At 40.8% G+C, this 27,156-nt stretch overlaps 1 protein-coding gene across 2 annotated transcripts in view; it reads left to right on the forward strand.

Moving 5' to 3' along the window:
- dnah5l (dynein, axonemal, heavy chain 5 like) overlaps positions 1–27,156 on the forward strand; it is a 297,168-nt gene that overhangs the window by 196,916 nt on the left and 73,096 nt on the right. For both annotated transcript variants that reach the window (XM_072253688.1, XM_072253689.1), the window contains exons 67-69: positions 7,636–7,907; positions 13,510–13,674; positions 19,679–19,946. In XM_072253688.1, coding sequence (XP_072109789.1) covers positions 7,636–7,907; positions 13,510–13,674; positions 19,679–19,946 — 705 coding nt within the window. The remainder of the gene's footprint in view (positions 1–7,635; positions 7,908–13,509; positions 13,675–19,678; positions 19,947–27,156) is intronic.

The following is a 27,156-nucleotide window of genomic DNA, read 5'->3' on the forward strand; positions in this document are numbered from 1 at the left end:
CCCTCATCATTTTGTACACTTCTAATAAATCTCCCCTCTTTCTTCTACGCTCTAGGGAATAAAGACCTAATCTATTGAACTTTCCCCAGTCAGTCAGGTCCTCAGGTCCTGGCAACATCCTTGTAAATTTTCCCTGCACTCTTTCAATATTATTGACACCCTTCCTGTAGGTGGGTGACCAGAACCAAACACAATACTCCAAATTAGGCCTCACCAACTCTTATATGATGTACAACTTTGACGTAACATCTGTACTCAATAATTAGATTTAGGAAGGTCAATGTGCCAAAAACCTTCTTTATGACCCTCTCTATCTGTGACACCACTTTCAAGGATTTATGGAACTGCATTCCCAGATCCCTATGTTCTACCGCACTCCACAGTGCCCTACTGTTCACTGTAAATCCTACCCTGATTTGTTCTCCAAAGTGCAACATCTCACACTCGTGTAATAACTTCTGTCTGCTGTTTTTCAGTCATTTTTCAAGATAGTCCAATCCCACTGCAAGCTTTGATATTCATCCCCACTGTCCACTGCATCTCCAATCTTGGTGTCATCTGCAAATTTGCTGATTTCCAGCTCGTTCGTACAGATGACAAGCAATAACTAACCCAACACTGTTCCCTACGGTGCATCACTAATCACAGGTAAACATCTATTACCACTGCCTAGCCTCTCCCGCAAAGCCAATGCCTAATCCAATTTACTACCTCATCTTGAATGCCAAACACCTGAACCTTCTTGACCAACCTCCTATACGGGACTTGTCAAGTGCCTTGCTAAAGTCTATGTAGACAACATCCACTGCTTTGCCTTTATCTGCTTTCTTGGTAACTTCCTCAAAAAACCTTATAACTATTCCATGCACAAAGCCATGTTGTCTATCCCTAATCAGTTACTGTCTATTGAAGTACTTGTATACCTGGTCCCTTAGAATGCCTTCCAATAACTTTCCCCTACTGTTGTCAGGCTTACTGGCCTATAATTTCCTGTTATTCTTAGAGCCTTCATTAAACAACAGAACAAAATCAGCTATCCTCCAAACTTCTGGCACCTCCCCCGTGGCTAAGGATATTTTAAATATCTCAGCTAGGGTCCTTGGAATTTCTGTACTTGCCTCCCAGAGGGTCCTAGGGAGCACCTTGTCAGGCCCTGGAGATTGATCCATCCTAATTTCCCTCAAGATAGCAAACCTCTTCCTCTGTAATCTGTGTACAGTCCATGACCTCACTGGGGCTTTGCCTCACTACTATAGACTCTATGCCTGTCTCTCAAGTAAATACAGATGCAAAAAATCAATTTAAAATCTCCCCCATCTCTTTCACCTCCATGCAGAAATGACCGTTCTGATCTTCCAGAGGACAAATTTTGTCCCTTTTTTTTTTATCCCTTTGCTCTCAATATATCTGTAGAATCCCTTGGGATCCTCCTTCACCTTGTCTGCTAGAGCAACCTCATGTCTTCTTTTAGCCCTACCGATTTCCTACTTAAGTGTTCCCTTGCATATTTTATACCCCTGAAGTAACTTCATTTGCTCCTTCTGGCCAATACCCACTTTCTCTTCTTAACCAGGGCCTTAATATCTCTCGAGAACCTTTTGCAAAATACTTACAAGCTTTTTTTTGTTGCAGCAAATTTTCAATAAACCCAGATAGCCTTGAACTTTATGTCCTGTGCTGCTTCACATTAATCACTCATTAACAAGCAAGTCATATCCAAAGACATAGAATGTATTAATGGCCTACATGGAGTAATTTAGTGGCAGCTGATGAACCATTTTATTTCTGTTGCACTTATGGTAATTGGCTATAATATTTTATGACTGATGTGTAATGGGCTGTTTATACTTTGCAGTGTCACAAAGTTATAGAGCCCACACCTTGTCATCACTGTAAATGACTCACATATAGGCTGCAGTATTTTGAATTCCAATCACAATTTTTTCATTAATCTGTTCAAGAAATTTTATGCTTAGCTTAAGGAAGCCATTTTGTGATTTAAAATTATATTGTTCTATTATATGTAATTTTTTCAGGTTATTGTACTGATTTTGTATATTCTGCAAATTCTAATACTGTCTTAGCTAAAATTAGTTACAAATAATCATTTTATGTTCTAGAGCAACGTACTGAAAATGCTGGTGTAACTCAGCAGGTTAGGCAGCTTCTATGAAATTAATAAACAGCTGATTTTTCTGGCTGACTGTTCGACTGTTGACTGTTCATTCATTTCCATAGATACTGCCTTGCCTGTGAGTTACACCAGCATTTTGAATGTGTTGCTCTGAGTTTTGAGCACCTGCAGGGTCTTTTGTGTTTATTTTTTTTAGATTAGATTATGAGGACGCTCAGTCCTCGTTTATTGTCATTTAGAAATGCATACATTAAAAATGATACAATGTTCCTCCGGTATGATATCCCAGAAACACAAGACAGACCAAGACTAAAATTGACGAAAACCACATAATTATAACATACATTTACAACATTGCAAAGCAATACAATAATTTGATAAGAGCAGACCATGGGCACGGTAAAAAAAAAGTTTCAAAGTCCCGATAGACCTAACAGTTCACGCAGACGGTAGAAGGAAGAAACTCTCCCTGCCATGGGCTTCCAGCACCGCAAACTTGCCGATGCAGCATCCTGGAAGCACCCGTCCACAGTCCGACTCTGAGTCTGTCCGAAAACTTCGAGCCTCCAACCAACCTTCTGACACTGAGCACCGAACACCATCTCTGCCGAGTGCTTCGACCCCGGCCCCGGCCGCCAAGCAACAGGCAAAGCCGAGGATTCGGGGCCTTCCCCTCTGGAGATTTTGGATCACACAGTAGCAGCAGCAGCGAGGCAGGCATTTCAGAAGTTTCACCAGATGTTCCTCCGTGCTCTGATGTCTACCTCCATCAAATCAGAATTGTGCATGGCTTCCTACTTGACAGATTACAGATATTCATCACCAGAGAAGCCGAGCACGCTGCGTCGCACCGCCATCTTCTCCTCCTCCTGACTTTACATTAATCAGACAAAATAAAATTGGAAATGAAATTGGGAATGTCACCTCCTTCACTGTGTGGCAGCAGTGAAGTACAATATTCCTTGTCTCTTAAAAAGCTTAAAGGAGCCTTTGATCTTTGTTGTTAAATGTAGAAAACAACTGAAATCCTCATTAAGCAACTTAACAGCAAGATGATCCATGTGTGGGTGTTTATGTATGTGTGGAAGCAATGTAGTGCACTTCGCAATGGCTTTTTCATCTCGTCTCTGCATTTCCATATCCACGCTTCTTTCCAAATCACTAAAAAGGATGTGAAAAAGATCAGGAGCTGGCATGGAAAATAATCATTTCATCTTGAACTCCTTATCCTGATCATTTCCTCCATATCTCCTCATTTGGTGTTTGCGATTTGGCTTCCTCCACATTGATGACACCAAGCATTGATTAGGCAACTGTTTGGCAGAGGTCCTGTGCTCTGTTTGCATACATGTGATTTTGATTCTTTTCTGCAGTCCCACACTGGACACTTGATCTTCTCCGTTGCTACGGAGAAGCCAAACACCAATTGGAAGAGCACCCCACATTCCACTCAGATTATGACAGAAAGGCATAAATATACTAAATTTTCCAATTCCAATCTTCAGTTTTTCTGTGTAAGTAACCTAGTGCGCATGCGCCGGTCGTGCATGCAGCCTGGTACAGCCGTTCCAATCTATTCTTACTTTCTTCTTCTTACTTTTTAATTTACGTTATTTTTTGTATTTTTTTTCTCACGGTAACACGTCGAAGCTGCACCCTCTCTAACATGCTGGTAGAGAGAGTTTTATTTGGGTTTTTTTAGCGCTGGAAATGGTTACATCCCGACACGCGGGACAGAAGCAAGGTCGCATTGTGTATTCCAGCTAATGCCGGCCGGTTTAGCGAGCAGAGCAGCAGACACCCCTGCTGAAATCCGGAGGAAAACACACAGAGGATGCAGAGGGGGATCACAAAATCGAGGAAAGAGGACTAGGTCGAGACAACAGAGACTTTTGGAGAAGAGGAGTTCGGTGGGTAATACCGTTCCGCCTGACCGGAAGTGCACTGAGAGTGGTAAGCGTAAAGGAGTGGGGTGCTTACTGATCTGATTAACAACAGATGGTGCAATCCGGGTCACATTACGATTGAGGAACGTGTTTGCAGACTGGCTATTGAACTTTTTTACTGTTGGACTTCGGCCACATTCCACTGTGATACAACACTGGGCGGCACGGGAGGTCGTTCCTGCCTGTGGCCATCGAACGTGCAGCTCCTCCCGTGGAGGGTCAGACACCCTGAGCCAAATAGACTGGTCCTGGACTTATTTTCCATCTGGCTTAGTTTGCGTTTTGCTGTTTGATTGTTGGGGTTTTTTGTATTGCTATATTTACGCTCTATTCTTGGTTGGTGCAGCTGTAACGATACCAAATTTCCCTCGGGATTAATAAAGTATATCTATCTATCTATCTATCTATCTACACCCCCTATATTCTCCCCTCCCTCATACTTACACCAGTCCACCTTCCTCTTCCTGCACCTGGTTCCATTTATCCATCATTCCCTCCTCATCCAGCTCTACCTATTACCTTACCAGCCTCTGGGTCACCACCCTTTCCTCCTCCTGTTCCCATCTGCCCATCACCCAGCCCAATCTGTTTCCATCTATTCCCTACCAGCCTTTATCCTTTCCTCTTACCTACTGTTGATTCCTGGCTATCTTTCCTGGCGCCTCTCAGTCCTGATGACTTCAATCATTTGCCTACATAGATGCTGCTTAATCTGCTGTGGTCTTCCAGCAATCTGCTTTTGTTGTTGATTAAAATAATCAGCATATGGCAATTTTAATATAGATCAACAGAATTTAGACATAAGGGAACACAACAGAATAAACTGGCATGCAAAGACTTGAGCTTATTTTAATAATAACTTCCTGGATATGATGCATGGGAGTACAAGGCCTTCTCTACCATAATGGGAAGAAGCCCACTGATGAACTAAAGAAATATTAGATGAATATCAGCCAGATGAATATTAGATGAATATCAGCCAGTGACATCAGCTGCAGTAAAAGTGCAGGAGCAAAAGAGAATAAGAACAAAAGTAGGATACATGGCCCTTCTAGCCTGTCTTGCAATTCAGTACGGCTGATCAGAACCAGAATCACTTTATTGGCAGTGTGTGAAACATATCAGAATTGACTGTGGTTCAGCGCTAAGTATAAAACACAGAACAATATATTACAGACAACAAAATGGCAACTAACAATTTACAAAACAGTGTTGCAAACTGGCACGAGCAATCAACAATTAGCAGAACAGTAACATCCACAAACGTCAATTATCAAGCTTAAATAAGTATGAACGGACTAAATAATTATCAATAGAACAAGGAGAGCAGGGAAGTCCATTCAATGAATCTCGTGCAGGGACGGTGGGGTATAACACCTGAGAGAGATTTATTGAGAAGCTGGATAGCTACAGGAAAGAAGCTTTGGCGATGACGTGTAATCCTGGTGATGTTGGACTTGTAACATCTCCCTGACTGCAATTTGGTGAATAGGTGGCTGTTAGGATGGGTGGACTCAGCTTTTTACTTCGCTCTGGTGATGAAGAGGATTTTTAATGTCGGTAGCTAGCAGCCACTGATATTTTCTGATGAGTGGACAACTCGCTGCAACCTGGACTTGGAGAGGGAGGAGGCGGTGGGAAACCAAAAAGTAATAGAGGATGTCACAATACTGTCAAATTTCCTGATCTGGCTTAGGAAGAGCAATCTCTGTTGGACTTTCCTAGTGATATGCTTTTCCCACTTTAATGTATTGGTAATGGTTGTCCCCAGGGCTTTGAATGACTTGACCACAGATACAGCCTGACCATTAATTTCCAAGGGAGGAGGGCAGGTAGGAAATTATTGGCAGAAGTTAATCCTCATTTCCACTGTTTTGCTAGTATTAAGCTTCAAGTTGTTATAAGCGCATCATACAGCAAGAGGGTCTACCCCTCTTTGATAGCAGGTCTCAGCATTACCAGAGATGAGATTCACCACAGTCAGGTCATCTGTGAACTTTAGAATTTTAATGGGTTTGTCTGTGGAGGTACAGGCATTTGTATAAAGTGAGAACAGGAGGGGTGAAAGAACACAGCCTGCGCTTATAGACGTTGGGTCTGACAAGCAAGAGCCCAGTCTTACATACTGCTTCCTTCCTGTCAGGGAGTTTGTAATCCACTGACAGAGACTGTAGGGTACACCTAGCTGGGTTAGCTGGCTCTGGAGCAACTCTGGAACAATAATGTTAAAGGCAGAACTAAAAACAAGATCCACACATTGGTGTTGGGGAAGTCCAAATGTTGAAGAATGTAATGAAGGCCCAAGTTAACTGCATCTTTAACTGAGCAATTTGCTCTAGAAGCAAACTGTAGTGGGTCAACAGAGGACCAATAATGGACTTAAGGCAGGCCAACTGCAGACATTCAAAAGATTTCATTACTACTTAAGTCAGAGTGACTGGCTTATAATCATTAAGTCCAGTGATCTTGTGTTTCTTGGGAAATGCAACAACTATAGCATCTTCAAAACAGTCCTGAACCCTGCCTCATTTCAGGGAGGTGTTAAATATCTCAGTGAAGATAGGTGCCAGCTGATCCACCAGTGCTTTAAAGTACCAGCGGAGACACCACCTGGGCCTACAGCTTTCCTAATGCTCTTTTTTCCCTGTACACTTTTAACAATAGTCCTTATTTCTAAAATCCTGTCTCTTTTCAATAAAGGCTAATTATTGCCCTCACAACTTCCTGCTGACTTTTTGTGATTTGTGCATAACAACACATATCTTCAAACTTCACTCATTTGTAATTTCCCTCCTGGGGCTTCCTTAGACCTTAGCCTTGCAGAACTCCATCAAACAAATGGACTATTGATATGACCTGGTACAGCTTTCTCAGAATACCTGTTTACTCAATTAATCACACAAGTGATGAAAGATGATAAGGTGATACTCATGATAAATGCAATGTTGGAAGCAAGGTGAATGCAGTGTTAGAATCAGTTTAATGAATTAAAGATCTAAAGAGACCAGTAAAGGGAATACACTGACCTTTTCTCTTCAGCCACAGACCCCTCACACAGCCTTCTCAGACCAAAAAAAAAAAATAGGTAAAGGAGTAGGCTTATTAGCCAATTAACCCTATCCATTGGAAACACAAAAGACGGCAAGTACTGGAATCTGGAGCAACAAACCATCAGAGAAATGCAAAACCCTGCACCAAGACCAGAAACATTGACAATTCCTTTCACCTAAATGATGTTCTCAACCCACTGTGTTCCTCCAGCAGATTGTCTATTAATGCTATTCTTTTTTCATTGAGTTCATGGTTGAACTATGAATAATTGTCGTGTACCCATATTTCTTTCTTTGGTTAATCAATATTTGCAAATAAGTTTTAAAATTAGCAATTAATTTTAACTGGTGCTGAAGAGGATTATATTGTGAAAGCATAGAGTGCTAAATAGTACATTCTTGATAATTCACCATGTTGTATTAAATTTGAAAGTTAGTAATTAACACTACCTATGTTTCTGAGTTTAACAGTAATAATCAAATAAACATTATTTTACTTGGCCAGGTGGGGCATCGTTAGACCTCAATTCTGTAGAGCCCAAACCAAAGAAATGGATCATTGACATTACCTGGCTAAATCTGGTACAGCTCTCTCAGTCGTACCCATTCACCCAACTACTTGCACAAGTGACCAAAAATGATAAAGCTTGGAAGGCTTGGTTTGATGAAGAAGCTCCTGAGGAATCACCTCTCCCTGATGGATACGACACGACTTTGGACACGTTCCGCAAATTATTACTTATTCGGAGCTGGTGCCCAGATCGTACTATTGCTCAGGTAAATTTCTTCAAACTTTATAGTCTGTATACTTATTGATATCTACGTCGAGCAGTGTATATGCTGCATGCATATTAAATGGGTCAACACTATTACATGAGTAACACTGCAATAGTCTTAAATTGCTCTATTAAAGTTCTAAGTTTTCTTAAGAACATCTGTGCACCAGCATAATATTTGAAGATACAAAATAGTTAAACAGAATCATTCTACCCTGTTAATCCAGGAAAAAAATAACAAAACTATCCTTTCTGTAGTATCAAGATGGTAGCTAAATGATTTTTGTATTTGTTAGTTTTTTCCAAAGTCCAATCAATATATTAATTACTTTTCATATAAAAATTGATTTCAATCCTCAATTTGTTTTTCATAGTTTGGAATTCTGCTTACTTGCCATGTAATCACATTCAAAGTAAATTTTCATGTTTTGTTTTCACCACGCAAGTTTGTAAAAATCAATAAAATTTCAAGACTAAGATAGCTTGTCTTTTCAAAACTGAAAACTATTTGACATTTCTCGATACAACCTTTGGTGCTTAATGATTCTGTGCTTTGCTGATACTTGAAACGTTACCTGACCAAACATCATGTAGTTTGATTACTGCTTCCTCTGAGATTTTGAATAACGCACACAAAATACTATAGGAACTCAGCAAGTCAGGCAGTATTTATGAAGGGAAATAAAAAGATGATGTTTTGGCCAAGACCCTTCATTAGGAGTGGAAGGTAGGGTGCAGAATCAGAATCAGAATCAGGTTTATTATCACCGGCATGTGACGTGAAATTTGCTAACTTAGTAGCAGCAGTTCAATGCAATACATAATATAGATGAAAATATAAAATAATAACAATAATAATAAATAATAAGTAAATCTTATTCAGTATACTCTGTACAGTATACGTATATTAAATAGATTAAAAATCATGCAAAAAACAGAAATACTATATATTTAAAAAAAAAACTGAGATAGTGTCCAAAGGTTCAATGTCCATTTAGGGATTGGATGACAGAGCGGAAGAAGCTGTTCCTGAATCACTGACTGTGTGCCTTCAGGCTTCTGTACCTCCTACCTGATGGTAACAGTGAGAAAAGGGTATGCCCTGGGTGCTGGAGGTCCTTAATAATGGACGCTGCCTTTCTGAGACACCGCTCCCTAAAGATGTCCTGAGTACTTTGTAGGCCAGTAACCAAGATGGAGCTGACTAAATTTACAACCCTCTACAGCTTCTTTCGGTCCTGCGCAGTAGCCCTTCCCATACCAGACAGTGATGCAGCCTGTCAGAATGCTCTCTACAGTACATCTATAGAAGATTTTGAGTGTATTTGTTGACATACCAAATCTCTTCAAACTCCTAACCATAAATAGGGACGCTGTCTTGCTTTCTTTATAACCGCGTCAATATGTTGGGACTAGGTTAGATCCTCAGAGATCTTGACACTGCTCACTCTCTTCACTTCTGATCCCTCTGTGAGGATTGGTATGTGTTCCTTTGTCTTATCCTTCTGGAAGTCCACAATCAGCTCTTTCGTCCCTAAGCCCGAATAAAAGGTGGAGGAGGGGGAGGGGTACAAACTGGCAGATAATAGATTGAGTCTCCTCTAAGGTTTTGTCTGTACATTTCAGATGTTTGTATACTTTGTTGTCCAATACTCTTCAGCGGCATCAAATCTTAGGTTTTTTTTATTATCATCCTTAGATGTTGAACACTATTCACGGACTAAATTTTTTCCCATCTTTTCATCCTATGTGGAATTTTCCATTTGTTCCTATTAAATTTCATTATTTATTCATTCACCATTTCCATGTTTTCTTCATTTTGTATTTCCCTTTGTCCTTAGAGTATAAATTGACCTTTCTATTTTAATTGTTACCGGTATGAGTAGTGGTGATGTTACAGCACCCACTGTTCTTGTGTAAAAAATCAGAGAGAAATCTCTTGAGTATGCCCATGCACAGTTAAGATAGAAAGCTGCAATCCAAGTTAGTTTGCTATTCCAGAGACTTTCATTTGTAACTCCTCAACAAATGAAATAATCCATAATACATGCAGCTAGTCCTGGAAAGCATTCAAGCATGGGCCGATAATTAGCAAGTTGTGCTGAAAGTACAAAGGGAATCTCTTAGAGATATTGAATTCCATTACCATCACTGAGTCCATCAACTTCTAAGGGGTGTCAGCATTGTCCAGAAACCGAATTTGACCAGACATTAAAAAAAAAAGTGACTTCAAGAGCAGGTCAGAGGCTGAGTATCGTGCAGTGAGTAACTCACCACTTGAGATTACATCATCTGATAGGCACAATCCAGGAGCAGGATGTTATATTCTCCAGTTTTCTAGATGAGTGTATCTACAACACACAAAACACTCAGTAATATCTGCAACAAAGGACTCCACATTCATTCCCTCTACCACCACACCACCCACAAAATTGACAGGAAGTAGGCCTTAAATTCACTAGAGTTACTTGTCCAGACTATTTTGACTGCACCTCTCAAACCCATTACCAATACCATCAAGATGACAAGAGCAACAGGTACTTCAATTTTCTCTCGAAGTTTCACTGCATAATGAATTAGGTTATATCTTTGTTCCTTTATTATAATTTGGACTAAATTGTGGATAAATCTGCCCACAGCATTGTGGAACTATATTTTAAAGAAGACTGTAAATACAGTATAGTTCAAGAAAATGCCTCATCACCACCTTTTCAGCTCCTCAAAGGCTAACCTTTTCAATGATGCCAATGTTTCGAAAATGAATAAATTAAATAGTGAATACTTTGAAGTTCAAAGTTCAAAATGATAGGGAAAAAAGTAATGATCATAGTAATAATAAATAAATTAGGAATAAATATTGAGAACATGAGATAAAGAGCCCATGAAAGTGAGTCAAGTTTGGTGTGAATAGTTCAGTGACGGGATGAGTGAAGTTATCTATCCTTTCTGGTTCAAGAGCCTGATGTTTCATGGGTAATAACTCTTCCTGACATGGTGCAGATCCTGAGGCTTATGTACCTTTTTTCTGATGGCAGCAGTGAGAAGCGAGCATGGCCTGGGTGGTGGGGTCCTTGCTTATGGATGCTGCATTCCTAAGACGGCACTCCATGTAGATGTGCTCAGTGGTGGGGAAGGCTTTACATGTGATGGACTGGGTTGTTTTCACTACTTTTTATAGGCTTTTCCATACAAGGGCATTAGTGTTTCCATACCAGGCTGTAAAGCAACCAGTCAATGTACTCTCTACCATGCGTCTATAGAAGTTTGCCCATGCCCAAACGATGGCATGCCAAACCTTCACAAACTTCTAAGAAAGTAGAGGCATTGTCGTGCTTCCTTTGTAATTGCATTTACATGCTGACCCTGTACAGATCCTCTAAAATAATTACACAGAGAAATTTAAATTTCCTGACCCTCTCCACCTCTGATCCCCTGATGAGAACTGGCTCATAGTTCTCTGGTTTCCTCCTCCAGAATTAATAATCAGCTCCTTCGTGTTGCTGACATTGTTGTCCTGGCACCACTCAGCAAGATTTTCAATCTTCCTCCCGTATGTTGATTCATCACCGCCCTTGACTCAGCCAATGGCAGTGGTGTCATCGGTAAGCTTAAATACCGCAGTGAAGCTGTGCTCTACTGAAGCAAGTATAGTAAGGGCTGAAGCACACAGCCTTGTGGCACACCTCTGCTGAGGGAGATTGTGGAGAGATGTTATTACCAGTCTGAATTGACTGGGATCTGCAAATGAAGAAATCGAGGATCCAGTTGCACAAGGAGGTATCGAGACCCAGGACTTGAAGCTTATTGATTAGTTTTGAAGTGATATTAGTATTGAATGTTGAGCTGTAGTAAATGAAGGGCATCCTGATGTATGCATCATTGTCTAGGTGTTCCAAGATTGAGTGAAGAGCCAATGCAATGGCATCTGCTGTTGACCTGTTGTGACAGTAGGCAAATTGGAATGGATCCAAGGTGCTTTTCAGTCAGGAGTTCGTATTTTTCATCCCCAACCTCTCAAAGCACCTCATTACAGTGGATGTAAGTGCGACTAGACAATAGTCATTGAGCCCGGTTACCACATAATTTATTAGGCCTCGGTGAAATTGAAGCCCCCTTGAAGGAGGTGGTTACCTCAGACTGCCAAAGCAGGAGGCTAGAGATATCAGTGAGTTGATCGGTTAATTGGCCAGATACCCTGTCTGAGTCAGATGTTTCCGTGGGTTCATCCCGCTGAAGAATGCTCTCACATTATCCTCAGAGACAGAAATCATAAGGTCATCAGAGGCTGTGGGAGTTTGTGAAGGTTCCTCCATGTTTTGATGGTCAAAGCGAGCATAAAAGGCATTGGGCTCTTCTTGATGTGAAGCTTTGTTGTCACCTACATTGTTTAACAAGCAACCTTTTTGACCCTGAATGTTTAAGTTATGAGTTACATCCAGTTAATTTAAATTGATTTTGGAGGTCTAATTTACATGCATGTTTCAGTGAGGGTTCTTTTATTTGACTGGGTAACAAGCTTGCCATTTCTGTCATCTTTACAGATCCCATAGATCCTCTGTAAAAGGTGACAACTTGGATTAAAAAAAGAGTAGTGGACCCAACTTTAGTATTTCATTTCCAAGTTAACTTACAAATATTGACATGGCTACTGTTTTCAACTATTATCTATTCTCTGAATTCAAAAAAACTTTGAATATAACTAACACTATAATGTTGTCAAAGGTTTTCCAGAAGGAAAAACAAGCATTGGTATTTAATGATTTGCAGCAGTGTCTTGCTTTGTAAAGAATCTCATACTGGGGCAAGCTGTTACTAAGGTATATTTGTCATCATTAGTCTATGTTCAGTCATGACCAGAATGCCTTGATTGAGCATATGCGCATAAAGGCATCAGGCCATGATATTAGTGAGGTGGTGTTATTCATATTTTATTTATGCATTATCCATAGTGTGTTGCTTAGGGGTTTCAAAGGTCAGTGGTGCGGCATTCATGAGGTTTTAAAATTCATGCTCAGCTCTAACATAGCAAAGGGTATCCAAAGTGTATGAGTTGCTATGGATACAATAACTACGGGTAAGACTGAATGTGAAACCAAATGAACTTGTTTATATTTGTAAGTTATTATTGCTAAAGAAACTCTGAACTGATATTTCATCAATGCAAGGCATTATGTCTTATGCTTTGCAATACAACTTACAATAAGAAAAACACAAAAATATTTTAAGGTTTCAAATTATGACCATGTACTAAGTGTTTTTTTACGGTAAGATCAGATGAGTGCATTCAGTAATTGTTCGCTACAGTCCATGAGGCATAAGCGGAACATATTATCTTATTGAACATTGAAATGATTTCATGAGGAACATAAAAATGTGATTAATTTTGCATTGTTTAGTCATTTAAGTGCAATAAATCATTTTTATATTGCTGATTATGATTTTCATCAATCAGTTTACGTATTTTTTTGTTCAGATTATATTCCCAAAATTTGCTAATGTTGTATAGTTTTTGTAGAGAATCTTCTTCAACAGCCAAAAAGCTCGTAACATTTTCTGGTATATTTGATAGCATCCATAGTTCTCAGTAATCTTTCTTTTTCTAGGCACGTCATTATATTGCTGAGTCCCTTGGACCAAAATACGCAGAAGGGGTTATTCTAGATATGGAAGCGATGTGGGCAGAAGGTGATAATCAAATTCCTTTGGTTTGCTTCCTTTCCATGGGTTCTGATCCTACTGAAAATATTGAGCGTTTGGCCAAGACCAAGGTACAAAAAAAGTGTAAGGGTTTGAGTGAGGCTTTTTTTATTGTTTAATTCTACAATGTCATCTGTGCTAATTTTCTTAAATTTATAGTGACACATAAATGTGACTTTACTATATAAATGACCTGATTTAAAAACAAGAACTGTTAGAAATAGGGAGAAGAAAACAAAGATTTCAACCGGATCAGCACCATACCCTAGGTGACAGGAATCTGAAATAAAATCAAGGCAGATTGATGGCATAGCTAGTACAGTTGTTCCATTCACTGCTCCAACAGCCTTGGTTTTAATTCTGACCATTGACATTGCTTTTGTACACTCTTACTGTGACCGTATAGATTTTCCCTGGGCACCTGGTTTCTTCCTATAGCCAAAAGCATACTGGTTTGTAATTGGCTACAGTACATCTCTTCTATTGTATAGATAAATGGTAGGATCTTTAGGGAGATTATGGGAATGTCAATAGAGTAAAAAGGTTTAGTACTGACGGGTGCTTGATGGACTGGTGTTTTTTCTGTACTCTGTATTTGTGGAGAGAGAATCAGAGGTAATATTTCGGGTAGATGACATTTTGTTGGAATTAGCTATTTTTCCAACAACACCTAACAGAAGGCTGAGGGAAAGGAATCTCACTTTCCAATTAGGTATATTACAGCCCTTATATTTAAGCGCAAAGTTTAAAAAAAATCAAATAAGAAGCCTTTGCTGTTCATTTCAGAACCGGTTAGTGGTTTTATGAAGTCATCAACTGAAATATTAACCTTTTCTCTCAGAGATGTTGCCTGATCTACTGAATAGTTCCTGGATTCTCTATTTTGTTTTGTCTTTTCAGCATCCGCAGTTTCATATTTTTCATAAACCCCTGTTATATGTGAGGAAGTATAGATATGATAAAAGGCTTGTAGACAGAGTTGTAAATGCTGGAGACTTTGTAAGAATTGACAGCAGGGTGACCATCAGGAGTGTTGGTGATCAGCTCTACATATACATGTAGGAGATTGGCAGGAGAATGGAGCTGAGAGGGAAATGGATTGACCATGATGAAATGGCAGAGCACTCTTAATGGACCAAATGGAGTGATAGAGAAGAACATCACAGAAAAGGCCCTTCAGCCCATCTAGTCAATGCTGAAAACTATTTAAATTTCCTACTCCCAATGACCTGCACTGGAAATATAGCCCTCAATTTTCGTACTATCCAGGTACCTATCCAAACTTCTCTTAAACATTGAAATCAAGTTTGCATGGGCCACTTGCACTGGCAGCTCATTCCACACTCTCCCAATCCTCTGAGTGAAGAAGTTTCTCTTCATGTTCCCCTTAAACTTCTCTCTTTTCATCCTTAACCCATGATCTTTGGTTGTAGTCCCACCCAACCTCAGTGGGAAAAGCCTGCTTTTATTTACACTATCTATACCACTTGATTTTGTACACCTCTATCAAATCTCCTCTCAATCTCCTACATTCTACAGAATAATGTCCCAATCTATTATATATTTCCTTATAACTCAGGTGCTCCAGATCCAGCAACGTCTTTGTAAATTTTCTCTGCACTCTTTCAACCTTGTTTACATCTTTCCTGCAGGCAGATGACCAAAACTGCTCACAATACTCCAAATTAGGTCTTATACAATTTCAACATAACATCCCATCTCCTGTACTCAATACTTTGATTTATGAAGGCCAATGCGCCAAAAGCTTTCTTTATGACCCTATCTACTTGTGTCACCACTTTTAATGAATTATGTACCTTTATTCCCAGATCCCTTGTTCTACCACACTCCTCAGTGCCCTGTCGTTCACTGTTTAAGACTTAAACAGTGGTCCTACCAAAGTGCAAAACCTCACTTGTCTGCATTAAGTTCCATCTGCCGTTTTCCAGCCCATATTTCCAGCTGATGCAGGTCCCTCTGCAAGCCATGATAGACTTCTGCACTGTCCACTATACTCTCAGTCCTGGTGTCATCAGCAAATCTGCTGATCCAGTTAACCACATTATCTTCCGGATCATTGATATAGATGACAAACAACAATGAACCCAGCACCAATCCTTGCAGCGCACCACTAGTCACAAGACTCCAGTCAGAGAGCCAAACCTCTACTCCCACTCTCTGGCTTCTCCCACAAAGCCAATGTCTAATCCAGTTTACTACCACATACTGAATGCTGAGTGACTGAAACGTCTTGACCAGCCTCCTAGGCGGAACCTTGTCAAATGCTTTACTGATGTCCATGCAGAAAACATGGCTTGCCATGCATTGTCTTCATCAACTTCCCTGGCAACTTCCTGGAAAAATTCTATAAGATTGGTTAGACATGATCTACCATGCACAAAGCCATGAGGACTTAATCAAACCCTGTCTATCCAAAATACTTATATATCCAGTTCTAATTCTGCCCCTATGTCTTCTGGTCTTATGGTGTTGCAAATGGATAATGGATCCTGTCAAACATAATTGGAACCAATTATGAAAATTCTGTTAAGTTATTCAGAATATTTTAATTGTGATGGAAAAGTATGGCAAAATGCAGTGGACATAAAACTGCAGTGGATTTTTATAGCCAATTGAAACAGGAAGCAAGTGAAAATTTAACAATTAGTTGAAAAAAAGAACACGTCTGAATTTCCAACTTGCTGGCAAAATAACCAAGTCTGCTAACATTATTCCCATTGTGTATGAATATGCAAGAACTTTATAGATATTTGTATAAACACATTGATCCATTTAGAGTCACGGGGTCATGCAACATGGAAATTAGCCTTTTGGCCCAACTGGATCCTCTGATAATGGATTTGTTAATAGTGTCAGACAGTGTAAAGCTGTGGTAGTTTTGTGTTCTACATTCCACACATGTATCCTACTCAAACACCGTTCAAACTACACCTAAGATGCCACACAAGCAGTGTAACAGCTGCATATGGCAGTTGTTAAAAATAAGGTCTTAAAATTGCAGTGATTGAAATCAAATACAGTGGATTCCACTTAATTTGGACATGTTGGGACCAATACTTTTTAGTCCAATTAAATGGCTGCCCCAGTCAGCTGAGGTTTCATGGAAATAGTTGAAAATGTATATAAAAAAAGACAAACTGAATAACAAATTATATATTTAACTGAAACTCAGAACAAACTAGAACACTACCAATACTACTGCAGTACTATAAAACCATGTATTAGTTCCTAAGTAACACACACAAAATGCTGGAGGAACTCAGCAGGTCAGACGGCCTCTATGGTAATTAATAAACAGTCAATATTTCAGTCTGAGACCCTTCTGTCAGTCTGAAAAGAAAGGTGGAAGATGCCAGAATAAATAGGTGGTGGGGAGGAGGGTGAGGGGGAGTACTTAGAAGATGATAGGTGAAACTAGGTGGGTAGGAAAGGTATGGGGCTGGAGAGAAAGGAATTTGATAGGAGACGAGAGTTAGACCATAGGAGGGGACCAGGGGGAGATGATGGACAGGTGAGAAGAGGCAATATTTCCTAGTTCTTATTGATGGAGAAATTCATCCGTGTTATGTTCTTTTGACTGTAAATTAACAAAATCAGTGCAGACAATTCTAGTGCAGATAATGGACTACCTTTACACAATGCTGTTGATGATTGCATCCTCCAAATCTTCATTTTTAATGTAACATTCAAGATGATTGTTCAATTCTTCAAATTCTTCATAGCTTCTAAATTGTTGAAGTAGTGAAATACTTTCAATTTCACCTCTGGCTGTTTCAGCCAACTTCAAGCATGAACGCTTGAATAAGGGACATCTTAAGGGACATCTTGCCTGACAAACCTGTTGGAATTCTTTGAGGAGATTACAAGTAGGATAGATAAAGGCAATGCAGTGGATGTTGTATATTTGGACTTTCAGAAGGCCTTTGACAAGGTTCCACACATGAGGCTGCTTACCAAGTTAAGAGCCCATGGTATTACAGAAAAGTTACTGGCATGGTTAGAGCATTGGCTGATTGGTAGGAGGCAACAAGTGGGAATAAAAGGATCCTTTTCTGGTTGGCTGCCAGTGGCTAGTAGTGTTCTGCAGGGTTGGTGTAGGTACCGCTTCTTTTCATGCTGTATATCAATGATTTAGATGATAGAGTACATGGCTTAGTTGCCAAGTTTGCAGATGATACGAAGATTGGTGGAGAGGCAGGTATTGTTGAGGACTCAGGAAGGTTACAGAAGGACTTGGACAGATTAGGAGAATGGGCAAGAAAGTGGCAAATGGAATACGATGTTGGAAAATGCATGGTCATGCACTTTGGTAGAAGAAATAAATATGCAGACTATTTTCTAAACAGGGTGAAAATCCAAAAATCTGGGAGTCCTTTGCAGAACACCCTAAAGGTTAACTTGCAGGTAGAATCAGTAGTGAGGAAGGCAAATGCAATGTTTTGAGCTCCTTATCTAAGAAAAGTGGTGTTGGCATTGGAGAGAGTTCAGAGGATGTTCACAAGGATGATTCTGGGAATGAAATCGTTATCATATGAGAATGTATGATGGCTCTGGTCCTGTACTTGTTGGAATTTAGGATCAGGGGGATATCATTGAAATCTTTCAAAAGTTGAAAGGCCTAGTCAGAGTAGATGTGGAAAGGATGTTTCCCATGTTGGAGGAGTTTAGGACAAGAGGGCACAGCCTCAGGATAGAGCAGTGTCCATTTAAAACAGAGAAGTGGAGAAATGTCTTTAGCCAGGTGGTGGTGAATTTGTGGAATTTATAACCACAAGCAGCTGTGGAAGCCAGGTCATTGGGTGTATTTGAGACAGAGACTGATAGGTTCCTGATTGGCCATGGCATCAAAGGTTACAGGGAGAAGGCTGGAGAGTGGGACTGAGGAGGGGAAAAAAAAAGATCAGCCATGATTGAATGGCGAAATAGACATGATGGGGCATATGGCTTAATTCTGCTCTTATGTCTTGTGGTCTTAAGGTCTAAATTATTTTTGAATTGTCTTACAGTTTATTCTTTGCCAACAATCACTGATAAAAATCACTGTTTTTTGAACACAAACACATGCAATTTGGCGCCATTGAAATCTTCACTCAAAGGATGCTGTTGCGACTGACGTTATTTAGAAACTGTTCAGCAATAGTCTTCTGCCACAATTAAGCGGCATGGTGTCCCAAACAAAGTAAAGGAATCCTTGCAGTTTTCTTGATTAGCTTTTGTTCTTCAAGAATTGTCCCAAATAAGTGGCTGCCTTGATTAACCGATGGCCCAGTTAACTGGAATCCATTGTATATGGTTATTATAACTGACATTTCTTTCTAAATCTAAGCACTAAGTTACTCTTGCCCTTTGCTAATTATATAATGAATTGCATTTTGATGTCAAGTCAAATTATTGTCATATAAATTAATAAACTGTCCCATTATTGTCAGATGTAATGAGGTACAGTGAAAGATTTTGTTTTGCATACCAGGCATACAAATCATTGCATCACATCTGTACATTGAGGTAGCACAAGAGAAAACAACAGAATGCAGAATAAAGTGTAACAGCCACAAAGAAGGGGCTGTGCAGACAGACAATAAGATGCAAGGTCATAGCTATGTGGATTGTGAGGTTGCGTCATATATCTTAAATTAGTGGATTGTTCTATAGTCTTACAGTGCACAAATACAATGAGATACAGGTACTTTGAGAAACCTGATTGCAGCAACATCACAGGCATGTAGCTACAAATGACACACAGAATACGTTTTACATAAATTATACAAGACAGTAAGTATACAAAAAAAGGAACATGCGAAGCTATTTTTGAAATCCATTGCATTTTAAATGCAAATTCTGTTTCTATAGTTCAACTTAATACATGATTTGCAAGTCAAAATCAAACAATTTATGTTATCACCCTAAATTTTGTTAATTTCCGATGTTCTGATGGCTCAAATTAAATGATTGGTAGTTAACACGAAGTTCAAGCTGTATGGAAGCAATTGAACACTGAGTGAACTAACTTTATTTTTCTGCAGATAAAGATTTATTTCTAAACGTTTCCTTTAGAATGTCCCTTGTCGGGCCATATCCATGGGCCAGGGTCAGGAAGTTCATGCAAGGCGTTTGTTGACTCAGAGCATGCAGGATGGTGGCTGGCTTCTTTTACAGAACTGCCATTTGGGCTTGAATTTCATGGATGAACTTTTAGATACCCTAACCACAACAGAGACAATGCATGATGGATTTAGGACCTGGATCACGACAGAAGTCCATCCAAAATTTCCCATCAATTTATTACAGTCATCTATTAAGTTTACTAACGAGCCCCCTCAAGGTAAGAAAGAATTTGTTTTGTGAATTTTCTTGTGGATGTTCCATAACAATGGAAATGTGGCATGAAGGCATAAAATATTGTTATGTGCATAAGTGGGATTTCAGCAAAGCGCCAAAGAAGCTGTGGTGAAGAAGGAGCAATTCTAAGAAACTTCCTTGACTCTTTATGCACATTCAATTTTCTTTTTATTTTAGAGCTATAGATTTTATTGAAAAACTGTGAATCTATGAAATCTGGCAAAAAGTCCCCTTAATAATAAAAAGGATTTTCAGTGGAATTCTCGTGAAATTATGGTAATGAAGAAGCAGCAACTCCAAGAAAACTTCTTTTCACTTCATGCCCATTTAACTTCCTTTTTGTTTAAAACCTGTGGATATGGTAATGGAACTGACAGGTCAATTCTATTTGATTTATAGCTCAAAGCATAAAGTAGTTGAGACTTTCAGGTTCCTTGCTTTTGACTGCTTGTAAGCAAGCAAATCTCAAGGCTATATAATTTATACGTTCTTTGATAATAAATGCACTTTGAAACTTGCACCTTTAAAACTTTGAAATTTAAAACTTGGCAAAATTGAAGAATGCTTTGTTACTATTTTCAATGAAGTAAGTTTTTTTTCCTATAGCGAAGTTAATAGACATGAATTTCCAATGATTTAATAAGCAGTAGCACCTAATAATTGATCCATGTAATCATTAAGAATTAGAATTCTATCCACAGTTATTACCTTAAAAATTAACCTTTGCAATGCCAAAAATGGCATTGCAAAATTGAACAGTAGATCAATACAGAGTGAAACTATTTTGCCTATTTTCTTGGTACTTTACTGCTAAATGCTGATATTCACTTATTCTTGGGCAACATTTTACCATCACTAGTGCTATTTTTCAGTATCAAATTGCCTTAGTGATTTTGATAGTAATACGTCATCAGCGGTAGTTTCAACTGCTTTTCATTCAAAAGCTAGAGAATATCAAGGAAAAGACAAACAGTTGCTGTCCAATCCATGAAGATCACCTTTTTGTTGACTTCACTGCCCAAAAACATTCTTTTAAAGCCAGTCATATACAACCCTGCACATGCTGACAGCTTGAACTTTGAATCAATTTACTGCGTGCAGGAGTTGTTTCTTTTGTTGAATGGATCAGCAAAAGACACCTTTCAGGCACACATTGAAACCAGATCATTGGAGTCATCTTCCTGAGACTTTGCCTATACAGGATTTACGAAGAGCTACGTCCTTCTCCGATTTCTCAAAGCAACAATGCTGACCATCTGCACTTCTACAGGTTCAATGATTTCATACAGCCTCACATCCCAATATCAATCATAAATCAACCTGATAAAGTAGATAAAGTTATGACACGCATGGATAGATAACCAGAGTCCCCAGGATGAAAATGTCAGCCCCTACATGGCATAGGTTGAAGGTGAGAAGGGGAAAGTTTAAAGAAAGTTTGCAAGGCCAGTTTTATTTTTACATATTATGGTAGGTGCCTAGAACATGCTGCCAGGAGAAGTGGCAGAAACCTCTATCAGTAACAGTTAAGGAGCATTTAGACTAGGAGTTATGCCGTGGACCCTTACCATTAACTGAGGGGTGTGCAGACCCCATGTTGGGGATGGACTGATATAGAGCATATGCAGGATTAATATGAATTGGCATCATGGTTGGCGCAAACATCATGGACATGTTGTTGTGCTGTACTGTTTTCAGTTCAATGCACCGATGACCACCATATTACAGGGGTTGCTATCCTAGAAAACGGTCCATATTATAATTTTCCATAACATAGAAACATAGAAATGTAGAAAATAGGTGCAGGAGTAGGCCATTCGGCCCTTTTGAGCCTGCACCACCATTCAGTATGATCATGGCTGATCATCCAACTCAAAACCCTGTACCAGCCTTCCCCCCCCATACCCCCTGATCTCTTTAGCCACAAGGGCCATATCTAACTCCCTCTTAAATATAGCCAATGAACTGGCCTCAACTGTTTCCTGTGGCAGAGAATTCCCAGATTCACCACTCTCTGTGTGAAGAAGTTTTTCCTAATCTCGGTCCTAAAAGGCTTCCCCTTTATCCTCAAACTGTGACCCCTCGTTCTGGAATTCCCCAACATCGGGAACAATCTTCCTGCATCTAGCCTGTCCAATCCCTTTAGGATTTTATGTGTTTCAATAAGATCCCCCCTCAATCTTCTAAATTCCAACAAGTATAAGCCTAGTCGATCCAGTCTTTCATCATATGAAAGTCCTGCCATCCCAGGAATCAATCTGGTGAACCTTCTTTGTACTCCCTCTATGGCAAGAATGTCTTTCCTCAGATTAGGGGACCAAAACTGCACACAATACTCCAGGTGTGGTTTCACCAAGGCCTTGTACAACTGCAGTAGTACCTCCCTGTTCCTGTACTCGAATCCTCTTGCTATGAATGCCAGCATATCATTCGCCTTTTTCACCGCCTGCTGTACCTGCATGCCCACTTTCAATGACTGGTGTATAATGACACCCAGGTCTTGTTGCACCTCCCCTTTTCCTAATCGGCCACCATTCAGATAATAATCTGTTTTCCTGCTTTTGCCACCAAAGTGGATAACCTCACATTTATCCACATTAATTTGCATCTGCCATGAACTTGCCCACTCACCCAACCTATCCAAGTCACTCTGCATCCTCTTAGCATCCTCCTCACAGCTAACACTGCCACCCAGCTTCCTGTCATCCGCAAACTTGGAGATGCTGCATTTAATTCCCTTGTCTAAGTCATTAATATATATTGTAAACAACTGGGGTCCCAGCACTGAGCCTTGCGGTACCCCACTAGTCACTGCCTGCCATTCTGAAAAGGTCCCGTTTATTCCCACTCTTTGCTTCCTGTCTGCCAACCAATTCTCTATCCACATCAATAACATACCCCAATACTGTGTGCTTTAAATTTGCACACTAATCTCCTGTGTGGGACCTTGTCAAAAGCCTTTTGAAAATCCAAATATACCACATCCACTGGTTCTCCCCTATCCACTCTACTAGTTACATCCTCAAAAAATTCTATGAGATTCGTCAGACATGATTTTCCCTTCACAAATCCATGCTGACTTTGTCCGATGATTTCACTGCTTTCCAAATGTGCTGTTATCACATCTTTGATAACTGACTCTAGCATTTTCCCCACCAGCGATGTTAGGCTAACCGGTCTATAATTCGCCGGTTTCTCTCTCCCTTTTTTAAAAAGCGGGGTTACATTAGCCACCAGGGTAACATAGTGATTTGTAATGCAAAGCTTTTCATCTGTGCATACATCAAGAAACACTAGTTGAAAAAGGTTATGTTGATTTATTTACTTTTTTCACGTAAGTTCTGTGAGAGCAAATTTTGTTCATTATCTCAAATCTTTGGGTGGTGATCTGTGAATTTTGTAAGGGTGAATTTTCATAACGTGAAGATCCATAACACAGGAGTCGTTTGTATACTTATCACATACAGTCAAAGCTGAGGTCACCTTAATTCTCACCTTCGTAGCCTCAGGATTATTTCAGAATTGCAGCTGCGCTCCCCTAGCTGTCACTCAGCATTGCAATAAGCAGGACTCAGACACTTTCTCCTCCAGAGGAAGAGATATTTCCATCATCAGTCCGCAAGAACAGGCAGACTAAGCAAAGGTATTTATTGCAACTGTAGGCTTTCCTGAAGTTCAGGCACTTACAAACTGCACTCAGTAGCCATTATAGCTTTTACTTACAATCGGAAATATTCATTAACAGGATGGAAGTCGCAGACTTGAAGATCAATTCCATGTGTGATACTTGCTTGTTACATACACCTGTTAGGGTGCATTCTCCAGTTACTTTATAAGGTAACCGTAGCCTTCAGCCAGGAGCAGATGTCATCAGGTGGTTCCCAACCTTCACCGAGTGTTTCGACCCTTAACCACAGCACTATCCAGTTGGTGGGCTGGCAGTGGTGGCCAAATCACTGCCTGCCTGCTCCTGGCTTCCAGCTCCCCTCCTCTCGCCTACTCTAAATCCAACAAGAAGCTCGTTCTGCCTCTTCCCCCATCCTATGAGCTGCTTGTCTTTTGCTCCTTTCGTCCAGGCCCAAATCTAACAACAACCGCCATGCTGATTTGGCTGGGAAACCTCTGCAGCTGATCTCCACAGGGAACAACCATGCCTGCCATCCCTTGTCTTTACACTCCTGCAGTAAGGGCTGGTACTTCAAGGCCTTTCTCTCGTGGGCCTCTTCCATGTGTGATACAATCTTGCATGATTCATAAATAACACAGCTGCCTCTCATCTATCAAAGTCACATTGCCCATAAGGATGGATTTTGGGGAATAATCAAAATAGTTAATTATTTTGCTCTGAGCTCCAACACACCAGCATAGTTATGCTACAACAAAAGCCATACTGATGCCCACTACCTCAGGGAGACAACTGCAGGGACGCCGAAAACACAGTTTCACTGTTGGTACCATCCTGGTGAAGCTGTAACATATGCAGTATCCAGAGTATTGTGCTGCTGTGTTTTGCATAATATTGCCATCATATGAACACATTGCCACTTGAGGGAGCAAGGGGGAAGAGCAGATAAAAGATTGGGAGACACAAATGAAAGTCGTAACAGGACAATAACAGGATAATAACAGACTGCAAATGTCACGCCACATTTTAAAAAAGGATGTAGGCAAAAGACGGTTAGCTTAACATCTGTAGTCGGGAAGGTGCTTGAAGCTGTCATTAAGGAAGAAATAGCATAACATTTAGAAAGGAAGGGTTCCATTAGACAGAGGCAGCATGGATTCAGAAAGGGCCGGTCCTGTTTGACAATCTTACTGGAGTTCTTTCAGGACATAATGAATGCAGTGGATAGAGGGGAACGGGTGGATGTCGTATACTTGGATTTCCAGAAGCTGTTCGATAAGGTGCCGCACAACAGGCACCTCCGGATCCAACACATTATCTCACCTACCACCCCACTAGCCTCTGGATCCAACACATTATCTCACCTACCACCCCACTAGCCTCCGGATCCGACACATTATCTCACCTAACACCCAACTAGCCTCCGGATCCAACACATTATCTCACCTACCACCCCACTAGCTTACGGATCCAACACATTATCCTCTGCAACTTCCGCCACCTTCAACAGGACCCCACCACTAAGCACATCTTTCCCTCTCCACCCCTCTCCACCTTCCGCGGGGATCGGTCCCTCCGCGACTCCCTGGTCCACACGTCCCTCCCCATGGATCTCCCGCCTGGCACTTATCCCTGTAAGTGCAAGTGCTACACCTGTCCCTACACCTCCTCTCTTGCCACCATTCAGGGCCCCAAACAGTCCTTCCAAGTGAGGCAACACTTCACTTGTGAGTCTGTTGGGGTCATCTATTGCATCCGGTGCTCCCAGTGCGGCCTTCTCTACATCAGTGAAACCCGATGCAGATTGGGGGACTGCTTCGTTGAGCACCTCCGCTCCGTCCACCAAAACAGACAGGATCTCCCAGTAGCCACCCACTTCAACCCTGCTTCCCACTCCCATTCAGATATGTCCATACGTGGCCTCCTCTACTGCCATGATGAGGCTAAACTCAGGTTGGAGGAGCAACACCTCATATACCATCTAGGTTCTCTCCAGCCCCTTGGTATGAACATAGAATTCTCCAACTTCCAGTAATTCCCTCCCTTCCTCTATCTCTATGTCACTCTGCCCCCTCCCCCAGCTGCCTACCACCTCCCTCTTGGTTCCACCTCCTTCTACTATCCATTGTGTTTTCCCCTATTCTTTCTTCGCCTATCACTTCCCTGCCTCCCTTCCCCCACCCCTTTATCTTTTCCCTTACTGGTTTTTCACCTGGAACCTACCAGCCTTCTCCTTCCCACCCTCCCCCCACCTTCTTTATAGGGCCTCTGCCCCTTCCCCCTACAGTCCTGACGAAGGGTTCCGACCCGAAACGTCAACCAATCTTTTCCATAGATGCTGCCCGACCTGCTGAGTTCCTCCAGCATGTTGTGAAGGTGCCACACAAGAGACTTATAAATAAGATACTGATGCATGGAGTCGGAGGGAGTGTATTGGCATGGATAGTGGATTGGTTAACCGATAGAAGGCAGAGAGTTGGTATAAATGGGTGTTTCTCTGGCTGGCAGTCAGTGGTGAGTGGGATGCCACAGGGGTCATTGCTGGGCCTGCAGCTGTTTACCATTTACATTGATGATTTGGAAGAGGGGACTGAATGTAGCGTAGCAAAATTTGCTGATGACACTAAACTGAGTGGAAAAGCAAAATGTACAGAGGACGTGGAGAGTCTGCAGAGGGATATAGATAGGTTAAGTGAATGGGCCAAGGTCTGGCAGAAGGAATACAACGTTGGTAAATGCAATATCATCCACTTTGGAAGGAATAATATAAGAGCAGATTATTATTTAAATGGTGAAAGATTGCAGCATGCTGTTGTGCAGAGGGACTTGGGAGTGCTTGTTCATGAATCACAAAAAGTTGGCTTGCAGGTACAACAGGTTATTAAGAAGGCAAATGGAATGTTGGCCTTTATTGCTGGAGGGATTGAATTCAAGAGCAGGGAGGTCATGCTGCAACTATACAGGGTACTGGTGAGGCCGCACCTGGAGTACTGTGTTCAGTTCTGGTCTCCATACTTGAGGAAGGATATACTGGCTTTGGAGGCAGTGCAGAGGAGGTTCACCAGGTTAATTCCAGAGATGAAGGGGTTAACCTATGAGGAGAGATTGAGTTGCCTGGGAATATACTCTCTGGAATTCAGAAGATTGAGAGGGGATCTTATAGAAACATACAAAATTTTGAAAGGGATAGATAAGATAGAAGTAGGAAAGTTGTTTCCATTGGTAGGTGAGACTCGAACTAGGGGCCATTGCCTCAAGATTCAGGGGAGAAGATTTAGGACAGAGATGAGAAGGAACTGTTTTTTCCAGAGAGTGGTGAATCTGTGGAATTCTCTGCCCAGGGAAGCAGTTAAGGCTTCCTCGCTAAATATATTTAAGGTACAGTTAGATGGATTTTTACATAGTAGGGGAATTAAGGGTTATGGGGAAAAGGCAGGTAGATGGAACTGAGTTTACGGACAAATCAGCCATGATCTTATTGAATGGCGGGGCAGGCTCGATGGGCCGGATGACCTACTCCTGCTCCTATTTCTTATGTTCTTATGATAACCAGGAGAAGCTGGAGAAG

The sequence above is a fragment of the Mobula birostris genome, chromosome 3, assembly GCF_030028105.1.
Source record: "Mobula birostris isolate sMobBir1 chromosome 3, sMobBir1.hap1, whole genome shotgun sequence".
Taxonomy (NCBI): Eukaryota; Metazoa; Chordata; class Chondrichthyes; order Myliobatiformes; family Myliobatidae; genus Mobula; species Mobula birostris.